At 53.1% G+C, this 12,936-nt stretch overlaps 2 protein-coding genes across 8 annotated transcripts in view; one reads left to right on the top strand and one right to left on the bottom strand.

The window, feature by feature from the left end:
• Positions 1-3,942, bottom strand: part of PIP5K1C (phosphatidylinositol-4-phosphate 5-kinase type 1 gamma) — a 69,809-nt gene extending 65,867 nt beyond the window's left edge. For all 6 annotated transcript variants that reach the window (XM_021084100.2, XM_021084102.2, XM_021084103.2 and 3 more), the window contains exon 1: positions 3,764-3,942. In XM_021084100.2, the coding sequence (XP_020939759.1) occupies positions 3,764-3,857 (94 nt within the window). In that variant the 5' untranslated portion in view covers positions 3,858-3,942. The remainder of the gene's footprint in view (positions 1-3,763) is intronic.
• Positions 3,943-9,870: 5,928 nt separating this feature from the next.
• Positions 9,871-12,936, top strand: part of TJP3 (tight junction protein 3) — a 33,263-nt gene continuing 30,197 nt past the window's right edge. For both annotated transcript variants that reach the window (XM_085013264.1, XM_005661351.4), the window contains exon 1: positions 9,871-10,084. The gene's annotated coding sequence lies outside the window, so the exon portion shown is untranslated. The remainder of the gene's footprint in view (positions 10,085-12,936) is intronic.

Here is a 12,936-nt window from a genome sequence, read left to right as displayed (position 1 = left end):
ACCCCGGCCATGCTGGCCCCCTCAAATGTAAGAGCTAAGGAAGCAAATGACAGAGACATGGAGGGTGTGCATGCCAAGCAGAGGACACAGGGGGTGCAAAGGCCCTGGGGAAGGGCCAGGCATGGTGTGTTGGAGGAACTGTGAGGGGGCCTGTGTGGCTGGAGGGGCTAGAGCAGAGTGAGCAAGGGGTGGTGAGGGAGGAAGGGGATGGGGAGGAAGGGAGCGGATGGGGACCTTGTGGGTTGTGGGAAGGACTTGGGCTTTCACCCAAGGGAGGTAGGAGCCCTGGAGGGCTGTGGGCAGAGAAGGGGTGGGGCCTGAGTCAGCTTTTAGTGGGAGCCATCTGGGGTGAGTGGAAGAGAACACAGGAAGAGTCAGGGGACCAGGGAAGGATGAAGGTGCTGAACCAGGTGCAGGCAGAGGAGTCGGGAGAAGTGGGTAGATCTGGGGTCCATTCTGAAGGCAAAGCCCACATAATGTGCCACCAGGTTAGACGTCGGTGGGGCATGAAGCTGACTGCACTGCAATCATAAGAGAAGTAGAAAGGACAGGAGGGAGATGGCTGAGAAACACCAGAGCACAGCACAGACCAAAGCCACAGATGGCTCATGGGCCCTAACAGGGGCCCCGTGAACGTGTCCAAGAGCCCAGAAATCCTGGCCCCAGGATGGGGCACCCCACATGGTCCCCCAAAGCCGGCAGAGAACCCCCTCAAGCCTTTCCTGAACCAGACCTTGGGAGCCTGAGCCTTTAAAGTAACCAGATTCTAAACACTGATACACTTCACCTCCCATCAGATTGGCCAAAATGACCAAGACTGATAGCATCGGGAGCTGGCAATGCCAGGGGAGACAGACAGTCTCTCTCAGTCCCTGCTGGACCGTTTCGGAAAGCCATCGGGCAGCAGTCTGCTTGCCCCTGACCCAGCCCTTCCAAGGTAGGGATGCCAACCACTAGAAGTTAAAGCACCACTGTTATAGGCCCACATTGAAAAACGGCCACTGCAGTACCTGACAGCTTGTGACAGCAAAAGGTGGCTCCAAAACCAAGCCGATAGTCCCCCAGCAGAAGGATGACTGAATCAATAAAGCCTGCACCCAGGAGTTCTCATTGTGGCACAGTGGGTCAGGTCAGTTGACTGCTACAACCTGGGTCACTGCAGAGGCTCAGGTTCAATCACCAGCCACACACAGGGAGTTAAGCATTGGCTTTGCCATGGCTGTGGTGCAGGTCACAGCTGCAGCTCAGATTCAATTCCCCGGACTGGAAACTTCCACGTGCTGCAGGTGCAGCCAACAAATTAAAAAATAAAGCTTGCTCCTAAAGCAGGCTGTTGCTAAGAGTCACCAAACACTTTTCACCTGTTGACACCCTAGGTAAGACTGGCTGCATGGCCACATTTTACAGAAAGGGACACTGAGCCTCAGACAGGTCAAGGCATTTACCCTTTGAGGTCATACAGCAATTGAATGGAACCCTGGCAGGGTAATGGGTTTCCACCTTCTTAATCACAACACCATATTCTCTCTCTCTCTCTGAAGAAGATAACTGACACCAACGTGAGAAAAAAATATTACAACTAAATGCAAGCAAGTTACAGAAGGACAGGTATAGTACAGCAGCCATCACCCAGGGTGACTGTGTCTCCAGTGGACATTGGGTGATGCCTGGGGACATCCCTGGTCGTCACGACTGGGGGGGGGCCTCCTGGCATCAAGAGGGTGGGACCAGGGATGCTGGTCAACCCTATAGTGCTCAAGACAGCAACCCCAAAACAAGGAACTTTCCACCACAAAACTTTGACAACGCCAAGGTGTTGAGACTTTGGTGTCATACAGAACCACCTGGTGAATAAGCAGCCCCATTTATGTGTTTACCTATCTGCAGGAGCAGCAGGAAGGGATGGACGTTTGTTCCCCAAACTTAACAGAAATGAGTTCGGAGGAGAAAAGGCAGCTCTTAACCATCAAGGGAGTGAAATTAGCTATGAGAGCCTTATTTCTGCAGGCTTGGGGACAGGTATGTGTGTGTGGGGGGGGGCAGCTGCTTATGCTCTAGGTCCCTGTGCTCAGAACCCAACCATAGCTGGGGCCTGGGACTTTATCTGCCCATTAGGTCACCCAACCCCTGAGAAAACCCATGTTTGCTCTGTGGCTTTCTTGCGGTTGCTGTATCTTAGGCTATTTTGTCTCTGCCCAGTCCAAGTCAGAGGGCTGATGGCAGAGGTCAGGGGGCTGAGAAAGGACTTCAGCAGGGTCCCTCCGCCACATCCGGTGCTGGCCAGGCAGGGCACCAGCCATCAGCAAAGAACAGAAGGCGAGCAAGAGGGCCGGAAGGTGGAGCTGAACCAGGTCATCCACCAAACAGCTCCAGATGGCAGTGGGAACAGAAGAGTGGGAGTCCTCCAAAACCCCGGGGGAAGCTCACTCTCTTGGGTCTTTCTCCAGATATTTCTTCCAACTCCCAGGCAGCACAGCATCTCCCTGCCTGCCAAGGAAGCTTTGGGAGGCCCTGGTGGGGAAAGGAGGATGGATGCCTATGTGGGTGTCTACAGGGACTGGCCGGCAAGGGCTGCCTGGGAGGAGCAGAGGATTCTGCAGATTCAGAAACTTCCTACTTGGGAGCTTGCAACCTTGACCAAGAAGGAACCGACCCTCTAGGCAATGGCTGGGCTTTGCACACCACCCCAGGGAAAGGCAGGCCGTGAACCCACAGGGCTGAGCAAGGCTGCCTCCCTCCCCAAACCTGCCATACTAGAGGATGAGGGAGGCCTGCCAAGGAGAGGGACACAAGAAAGCAGTGACCCTACAGCGCCATGGTAGCCCCCCAGCATCCAGAGAGAAAGGGAGGGGGGCGCTCCTCCTCCCCCATCTGCTTGCAGAGCCCTGGCACTGAAGGTGCCTGGAGATGTCATCCCCCTACCCCCCTCCTGTTATAGGAAGGTAAACTGAGGCCCAGAAAGGGCAGGAGTGGTCAGTGCACTAGAAACCGGATCTGGTGAATTCCACAAAAAATGATAAGGGAGTCAGGAGGCTGACCCAGCTGGCCTCCAAGACCCCTCACTTCCACCACAGCAGCCCCTGCCCTTCACGACCAATAAGACGCGCCCACAGCGTGACCGCCTGAAGGGGAAGGGGTGAGGCCCGGAAGCTGATACCCGCAGGGTGGGAGGCCCTCAGCAGTGGGTCCAGGCAGTGGGGAACATCTGGGACAGCGTCACCCCTTGGAGGCGGGGCCCTCCACCGGAACGGGGGTAGTCCACTATCCCACATGTGTAGCAGCCCCCGACAACAAGACTGGGTGGGATGTCGTCCCCAAGCGCCCTCACGAGGAGGCAGTGCACCCACCCGCTGCGCGTCCTAAACAGGGGTCTCATTCCCCAGAGGTGAGAACCCATCTTGCCTACATGCCTCCAAAGGGGGCTGCTCCACCCACTGCCTCCCAGAATGGGGCTCTGTGCCCGCCCCCGCCCCCAGACCGGCGTCTTCTGCAAAGACCCCTGGAACAGGAGGCACCACCCGGAGCCCCCAAGGCGGGGCTTTCCATCCTCCCTCTGGCCCCGGGAGGCGCATCCCCCGGTCCTGAAGTGGGGCGATCCATCACCCCCGCGAGCGCCCCCGAGTGGAACGTTCCGTTCCGGCTTCCCCGCTGTGGGTCCCGACGCCCCTCCAGGGCTCGGACGGGTCCACTGGGCCGCGGCGGGGGGGGCAGGCGGGTCCATTCGGGGAGCGGGGAGAGAGGGAGGGAGGTCCGGAACCGTTACCTGCTGCCGCACCGCTCTCCACCGCCCAGGCCGCCTCCGAGGTCACAGCCCCGGCCTCGGCGCTCTCCGCCTCGTCCGGCACCTCCAACTCCATGGCCGCGTGCGGACCTGCCGGCGGGCAGGCGGCCGGAGGCTACGACCGAAGCTGCGGCCGCCGCCGCTGAACAACAACCACCACCGGCTAAAGAGAGCAGGGAGGGGGGTCGGGCCCAGGGAGCGAGGGGCGGGGCCAGGGCGGGGCCAGGCGTTGCGCCATCGCGCATCGCGCGCGCAGCCAATCGGGGATTGGGGGCGGGGCCTGCGTGCTTCCCTGGCCCCCGGAGCACCGCGAGCGCCCTCACGCGCCCAGGGGGTAAAAGGGCAGCACCTTCCCATCACTTAAATATTGCTTTGGTATGGAACACCGTTATTATAGGTACTGAGTGTAAATAATTACAGTTTAAAATTATCATATTGGAGTTCCCGTCGTGGCGCAGTGGTTAACGAATCCGACTAGGAACCATGAGGTTGCGGGTTCGGTCCCTGCCCTTGCTCAGTTGGTTAACCATCCGGCGTTGCCGTGAGCTGTGGTGTAGGTTGCAGACGCGGCTCGGATCCCGCGTTGCTGTGGCTCTGGCGTAGGCCAGTGGCTACAGCTCCGATTCGACGCCTAGCCTGGGAACCTCCATATGCCGCAGGAGCAGCCCAAGAAATGGCAAAAAGACAAAAATAAAATAAATAAAATTATCATATTAAGAGTAACGTTTATATTACATATGTTGCATGTTTAAGATAAATAATAAGTTACATAAAAATAAGTAATTTAATCCACAGTATATAAATTATGTGTGATATTATATATTAATGTTACTTTTAAATAAATAGATGTTATGACAAGTAATAATAATATGCAATGTAAAAATACTTATGATATATAACATTATGTATAACGTAGTAAAAAATTGTTATACATAATAATATTTTGTGTGTGTGTGTCTTTTTAGGGTAGCACCCGTGGCATATGGAGGTTCCCAGGCTAGGGGTAGAATCAGAGCTGTCACCACCAGCCAATGCCACAGCCACAGCCAGCCAAGCCGCAACTGCAACCTACACCACAGCTCACTGCAACACTGACCCTTAACTCACTGAGTGAAGCCTGGGATCGAACCCACAACTTCATGTTTCCTAGTCGGATTCGTTTCCACTGAGCCACGATGGGAACTCCAGTAATGTTTCTAAATGACAAACTCAGTGCTAAAGCCTTCACATGCAACGTCTCCATAAGTCCATAAGTTAGGGACTGTTTCTGTTTGCTTTTTTTTAAAACCAATATATTCCCAGTACCCTACACAGAACCTTACACCTAGAAGACAATAAATATTTGATAATATTGATCAACCAGATGGAAACTATTATCATCCCCATTTACACATGAGAATACAGGAACTAAGAAGGCTGAAGCCACATGCTTGGAATCATACAAAGAACCATGCTGGGAATCTATGTGTTTACTTATTATATTAAGAATGATAGAAGTTCCCAGTGGCGCAGTGGTTAATGAATCCGACTAGGAACCATGAGGTTGCGGGTTCGGTCCCTGCCCTTGCTCAGTGGGTTAACAATCCGGCGTTGCCGTGAGCTGTGGTGTAGGTTGCAGACGCGGCTCGGATCCCGCGTTGCTGTGGCTCTGGCGTAGGCCGGTGGCTACAGCTCCGATTCGACGCCTAGCCTGGGAACCTCCATATGCTATGGGAGCGGCCCAAAGAAATAACAGAAAGACAAAAAAAAAAAAAAAAAAAAAAAAAAAAAGAATGATAACATTATTAAAGTCTAATGGTGAAATTATCAGTGATGTGGTTAGGCAGTTATTCATTCGGAGGTCATGGTTTGGGGAGTAGTAAACGTTGCTATTAGTAGTTTTATTCATTACTAATGATTTCTGCTGTGGGGCAGGTCAGGGAGTCTGGGCACCCAGCTGGTGTGGGTCTGAGCTGGGATGTTTTCACCCACACCTGACTCCAGACAGGTGACCCCTCTTCACCTTCACCATCAGGGTGCAGGTGAGATCAGCAGGAGGCCAACAAGGCTGGGCTTGGGGGTGCTTGGCGATGGGATGATGGGGAATTAGCAAGACGGAGCAGGCCTCAGTCAGACCCAGGGGTTAGAAAGATGCTTCTGAAATGTTCTTTTTTTTGGGGGGGGCCACACCCGTGGTATATGGAGGTTCCCAGGCTAGGAGTCCAATCAGAGCCACAGCTACCAGCTTACATCACAACCACAGCAACGTTAGAGACGAGCCACATCTGTGACCAACACCACAGCTCACGGAAATGCCAGATCCTTAACCCACTGAGCAAGGCCAGGGATAGAACCCAGAACCTCGTGGTTCCTAGTTGGATTTGTTTCCGCTGCGCCACGATGGGAACTCCTGAAATGTTCTTTGTCAAAACCAGGAAACAATGGAGTTCTTCTCTGGCACGGCAGTTAAGGATCCCGCGTTGTCACTGCTCTAGCTTGGGTCACTGCTGTGACACGGGTTCATTCCCTGGCTTGGAAACTTCTACATGCCCTCAGATGTGGCAAAAAAAAAAAAAAAAGTACAAATCAAGAGGAGGGAAGACATAGGGAGATCCCATTGCGGTTCAGTGGATTAAGGACCTAACATTGTCTCTGTGAGAGTGTGGGCTCCATCCCTGGCCTGGCTCAGTGGGTTAAGGATTGGAGCTGCTGTGGCTGTGGTATAGATCCCAACTGCAGCTTCAGTTTGACCCCTGGCCCAGGAACTTCTATATGCTGTAGGTATGACCATTAAAAGAGAAAAGAAAAAGAAAAGGGAAGATGTTGAGAACAGGACCCAGGATCAGGGGGAAGCATCCCTCAGGTTAGCTGTGTTCTGTTAGAACTAAACTAACCCAGAGGGGAGGAGTCACAAAGTTCCAGGGACTCACCAGATGATGGATAAGCACAATGTGGTCTATCCATCCAATGGAATGATTCTGACCTAAAAAGATGGAGATTCTGGGAGTTCCTGCCGTGGCTCAGCAGTAATGAACCTGACTAGTGTCCATGAGGACTCAGGTTCGATCCCTGGCCTGGCTCAGTGGGTTAAGGATCTGGTGTTGCTGTGAGCTGTGGTATAGGTCACAGACGTGGCTTGGATCCTGAGTTTCTATGGCTGTGGTGTAGACTGGCAGCAGCAGCTCTGATTCAACCCCCCTAGCCTGGGGACTTCCATATGCCGCGAGTGCAGCCCTAAAAAGCAAAAAAAAAAAAAAAAAAAAAAAAAAAACGGAGATTCTGACACACTCTGTAACATGGATGAATCTCAAGGACATGATGCTCATGAGAGAAGTCAGACAAAGAAGGACAAATTCTGTCTGATTCCAGGAGATCCCTGGAGGAGTCAAATCCATAGAGACAGATAGTAGCTGGTGCGGTCAGGGGCTGGGGTAGGGAGAGGTGGGGAGTCAGTGTTTAATGGAGACAGAGTTTAAGTTTCAGATGATAAGAAAGTCCTGGTGATGATGGTGGGGATGGTTGCACAACAATGTGAATGTGCTTAATGCCACTGAGCTGTGCACTTTAAAATGGTTGCGATGGTAAATGCTATATGTATTTTGCCACCATTTTTAAAAACAGGCTCCAGGAGGAGTTCTTTGGACACATGCCATGAATAGATCTCCTGATTCATTTCGAATCTGTCTTGAGAGAAGATTTAGATGGTGGTTCTCAAAGTGAAGTGCCTGGATCTGCCCTCATCAGCATCATTCAAGAGCCTGATAGAGGTGCAGGTTCTGGAGCCCCAATGCTCTTGCAGCAGAAACTGATGGGGGCGGCAACCCACGATCTGGGTTTGGATAAGCCCTTCAAAGCAATTCGGATGCTTGATGGCGTTTGAGAGCCACTGGCTCAGACGACCGGGAACGGAGAGAAGGCCCTGGGAGCTGGGTGGGCAGCAGCTTTTGCTACTCTTGCTTCATCCTCCCATGGCCCATTTCCAGGTTCCCATTTTGCAGGTTGGCAAAACCTAGGCTGCGGGGCTGGGGTTAGTTGCCTGGTTTCGTGCGCCTCCTGGTGGCTATAGTGGTTATTACCTCCATCAGGGCAAGGCTCCACAGCTGATACCATGCCTCTATTCCAGAGCTTTCTGATAAACTACAAGGCAAATCCTTTTCTTTCTTTTTTCTTTTCTTTTCTTTCTTTCTTTCTTTCTTTCTTTTTTTTTTTTGTCTTTATAGGACCACACCCACGGCATATGGAGGTTCCCAGGCTAGGCGTCGAATTGGAGCTGCACCGCAGGCCTATGCCACAGCCACAGCAAAGCCAGAGCCGAGCCACGTCTGCAACCTACACCACAGCTCATGGCAACACCAGATCCTTGACCCACTGAGTGAGGCCAGGGATCAAACACGCGTCCTCATGGATGCTAGTCAGATTTGTTTCAGCTGAGCCAGGAGGGGAATTCTGTAGCCCTTTTCAATTAAAAAAAATATTTTTTTTTTCAGCTGCACCTGCAGCATATGGAAGTTCCCGGGGCCAGGATTGAATCTGAGCTTCAGCTTCAGCAACACCAGGTCCCTTAACCCGCTGTGCTAAGCCAGAGATGGAACCCATGCCTCTGCAGTGACCCTAGCCGCTGCAGTCGGAATCTTAACCCACTATGCCACAATGGGAACTCTCAATTTAAAATTCTTTTAAGTTTTATTGAGGTATAGTTGATTTATAAGGTTGTGACCCACTTTATTTTATTTATTTATTTTTTTTTGCTATTTCTTAGGGCAGCGCTCACGGCATATAAAGGGTTTCTAGGCTAGGGGCCAAACCAGAGCTGTAGCCGCTGGCCTACATCACAGCAATGTGGGGTTCAAGCCAAGTCTGTGACCTACACCACAGCTCATGGCAATGCTGGATCCTTAACCCACTGAGTGAGGCCAGGGATGGAACCCACATCCTCATGGATCCTAGTCGGGTTCGTTAACCACTGAGCCATGAAGGGAACGCCCCCGATTTAAATTTTAAATGACATTTTAAAATGTCTAGCAACTGCATTTTGTAAAAACAAAAACAGGTGAGATTACTGTTAACAATATATTTCGGAGTTCCCGTCGTGGTGCAGTGGTTAACGAATCCGACTAGGAACCATGAGGTTGCAGGTTCAGTCCCTGCCCTTGCTCAGTGGGTTAACCATCCGGCGTTGCCGTGAGCTGTGGTGTAGGTTGCAGACGCGGCTCGGATCCCGCGTTGCTGTGGCTCTGGCGTAGGCCGGTGGCTGAAGCTCCGATTCGACCCCTAGCCTGGGAACCTCCATATGCCGCGGAAGCGGCCCAAGAAATAGCAACAACAACAACAACAAAAAAGACAAAAAAAAAAAAAAAAAAAAAAACAATATATTTCATTTAACCCCATACATTCAAAACTATGATCATTTCTACTGGGATTCCATAGTAAAACTGATGAGCTATTTTACATATTTTTCTGCATCATGAGTTTTCCAAATCTGATTTACCTGCCTCTCCTACATTCAGACCAGCCACCTGTGGCTAGTGGCTAGAAGGTGCAGCCCTACTGTGTGCCCAGCAGAGCTCTCAGCACTTTATGGGTGGACACTCATTCAGTTACTCTAGGAAACAACCCTAGGAGCAGACACCAGTTCCCATTTTTTTAGATCAGGAAACTGAGGGGACCTGAGACTTGCCCAAAACCACCCAGCTAAGTGATAGAAAATTCTCAGTGTAGGAATCCTGCAGGTCATTTGGTGGCAGAGAAGCAGTTTGTGCTCAGATCTGTGGGGAGTGGGGGGGGAGCAGCCCTGCCACAAGCTGCTGGACCACATGCCTGGTGAAGGCACAGCCCCGGCACGGGCTTGGCACGTACAGGTGCAAGGGGAACAGTGGGGAGAAGGGGGAACTGAGGGTATGCCCTTCTTTCATACATTCCTGAATGTAGTCCCCAGATGTCTCCCAAGCACCTCCCAAATGAGCAAGTCCTTTGCTGATGCCAAGGGCTCAGCAGTGGACAGTGCAAGCAGGCTTGCCATCCCTGGCCTCTGGGCGGGCAGGGGTTAAGGCCAGCAGCTCCCACGTGAGAGCACCTTGCGACAGAGCCACACACCCAACCAGGTCTCTCTCACTCTTGCTGGTTTGCCTGTGCTTGTCACCCTGCTGGTTCTGCCACCAGGCACGGGACTGGCTAGCCTGTGGCCACCACGGGGAGGAAAAGTTGGGCAAACAGGTGGGGAGGACAGAGCTCAAGCCTCAGGTCCCCTCCCTGCCCCCATGCCAGGCAAGCACCCAGGCCCTGGCTCCTGCTGCCTGCCCAGAGGCCACCCAGCCTCCTAGACAGGTGAGTGTCCCCTCCCCCCACTCTGCCTGCTATCCTAAAGGCACTGTCCAGACTGGGCTCCCCACTGCCACGGGGTCCTGGGTCCCCTATCACCTCCCCCTCCCCAGCTCCCCAGGAAGCAGGAAACTGACACTCCTGTGTGGGCATTTGACATAGTTTCTAAGGGATTATCTGGCTGGTAGTTAACTGCCCCTGGCAGCCCGCCCAGGACGCCATAGCCACGGACTTCAGAGGGTCACTGTTGGCTCAGGCAGTGTCGGAGGGCTGAGGGGACACAGGCTGGCCTCTGATCCCAAAAACCTAGGAGGGGAGGCTGGCGGGGAAGTTGCAGGCGAGGCCGCCTGGCATCTGGTGGATATCTGGGCCTCCTGGAACTTAAGAGGGTCCCAAGTTTCCAGACAATTGCATCCTGCCTCCCCCACCCCACCTGCTGCTGGAGTCGGGGGCTGGGCAGGGGGCCAGGGGTTCTGGGGGCAGCTTACCTCGCTTATCTTGATTTCTTCTGGGGGTGAAATCTCCCAAGGGAGAAATGCAGGCAGGGGCAGAAGGATGGTTGTCACAACAGTCTGCAGAGTCAACTGTGGGCAAAAAGCCAGGATGGTCTCCTGGCAAAGGAGGCCCTGGAGAGGACAGGGGTCGGGTGGCAAGAGCTTTTTCTGGGTCATTTTCTCCCCAAAGTGCATGACAAAGAGGGCTTCTCAGCCAGCCCAGTGTCTGATTGCACCTCGAGTCTCTGTCCTGGACCAAGAGGGCCCTCTGGGGCTGGGGCAGCATGAGCGTCCCAGTCACAGGGTAGACAGCTAGCCTGGCATTTGGGGTCACTCCCAGGAAGCAGATCTGCTTAAGATCTGGGGTCTGCGGGGATGGGAGGGGATTCATCTTGATTGTTAGATCCCACCCTGCCTGGGGTTTGGGAGAAAAAAATGCATGGAATCTGACCTGGCCTCCGTTTTCTATTCTGTGAAAATGGGTATAAGAGTCACCACATCACGGGGCTGCTGAGAAAATCATACGACGGTTAATATATTTCTGCCATGGATGCGGGGGGAGTCAGTGTAAACTGTCTCACCCCAAATCAGAACTCAGAATGCCAAGCCGGTGGCAGCATCCCATCACCTTCCTGTTAGTGGACATTGTCAAATCAGGGCTCAGAGAGGGGCAGCCACCTGCCCCAGGCTGCACAGTCAGGTAGGGCTGATAGGAGTCAAAATGCAGACAGTGGGGAGGACTGGGGGCTGCATAAACCTTGCCATCAAGACCCCAGTTTCAGCATCCTGTAAGAATCCTCCCTCCCTCGCTTGGAGCTTCCGTGTGGCCCAGGTTCTGGGGAAAGTTCACTGAGGGAGTTTGGATTCCTGTTCTTCCTCCTCCGGCCTGGCCTGGTGCCAGGGGAGCTGTGTTTGCTCAGGGTGGAGCCTGACACCCTTTGGAATGAGCTGAGGTTAGTGGGGGAAACATGACTGGGAGGAGGTGCTGCCCAGGGAATGACCTGCATTTAGGGAGCACCTACTGTGTACCAAGTGCTGTTCTGGGCCTTGGGGATTCAGAGGCAAACAAGTAAGACAAAGATCTCTGCTCTTGTGGGGCTTGTATTTTGGTGGGGGAAGAGAGACAGGCAACAAGAGACATAAGAAGGAAGTAAACTGTATCCTAATTGTATTCTGGGTAAAGAGGATGGTCAGTCTTACAGGAAAAAAAAAAAATTAAAGTGGTACAGATATAGGACTGAAACAGGTAGGGAGGTATTTTATAATAGAAAGCTCAGGGGCGAGCTTATTGAGAAGGCGACATTTGAGCAAAGACTAGAAGGACATGAAGAGTTGGGGGAAGGGCGTTCCAGGCGGCAGGCACAAGCTCCTGCAAAGGCCCTGGGGCAGGACCGTGCCTGGAGTGTTAGAGGAACTTCGAGGAGGCCCATGTGTCTGGAGTGAGTGAGGGAGAGAGAAGGAGGAAGTGAGGCGGGGAGGTGACCGGGCAGGTCGTGCTGGGCCTTGTAGGTGGTGGGGAAGATGTAGGCTTTCACCTGGTGGGAGGTGGCAGCCTGGAGGGCGGTGGGCAGAGAAGGGGCGGGGCCTGTGCCGGGTGCTCACGGGCGCCTTCTGGTGGCTGCTGTGGAGAGGACTGTGGGAGGCCAGGGTGGAGTTAGGGACCAGGATGGAGGGGACTTCGCTGGTCCAGATGAGAGATGATGAAGTGGACTAGGTGGGGACTCAGGAGGAGGGAGAAGTGGGTGGATTCTGGACAGATTTGGGGAGAACCAATAGCATTTGCTGACGTTTAAGAGACAGGGTTCTGAGTTCCCTCTGGTGGTTCAGTGGGTTAAGAACCTGACTAGCATTCCTGAGGATGCGGGTTCAATCCCTGGCCTTGCTCAGTAGGTTAAGGATCTGGCATTGCCAGGAGCTTTGATGTAGGTCTCAGATGTGGCTTGGATCTGACTTTGCTGTGGCTGTGGTTTAAGCCAGCAGCTGCAGCTCCGATTTGACCCCTAACCTGAGAAATTCCATATGACACAGGTGTGGCCCTAAAAAGGAAAAAAAAAGGGTTGATGAGGAAGAAAAGTGAGAAGAATGTTCTGAGGCTTGAAGATGGTTAACAGGTGACAGGGACAGGCAGAGGTAGATGGAAATCTCCTGAGGGGGGAGCCTGGGACGCCAGAGTGAAGTCTTTTGGCGTAATGGAGTTGAGGATGCAGGTTCAATCCTTGGCCTCGCTCGGTAGGTTAAGGATCTGGCCTTGCTGTGAACTGTGGTGTAGGTCACAGGTGCGGCTCGGATCCCATGTTGCTGTGGCTGTGGTGTAGGCTGGCAGCTACAACTCTGAATCAACCCCTAGCCTGGGAACCTTCATAT

This window comes from Sus scrofa, chromosome 2 (assembly GCF_054392235.1).
Source record: "Sus scrofa isolate SSC_HxYL_T2T_F1_AM1 chromosome 2, Sscrofa_HxYL_maternal_Yorkshire_Landrace_v2.0, whole genome shotgun sequence".
NCBI classification, from domain to species: domain Eukaryota; kingdom Metazoa; phylum Chordata; class Mammalia; order Artiodactyla; family Suidae; genus Sus; species Sus scrofa.
Note: the sequence above shows the minus strand (reverse complement) of the source record. Positions and strands in the feature narration are given on the sequence as shown.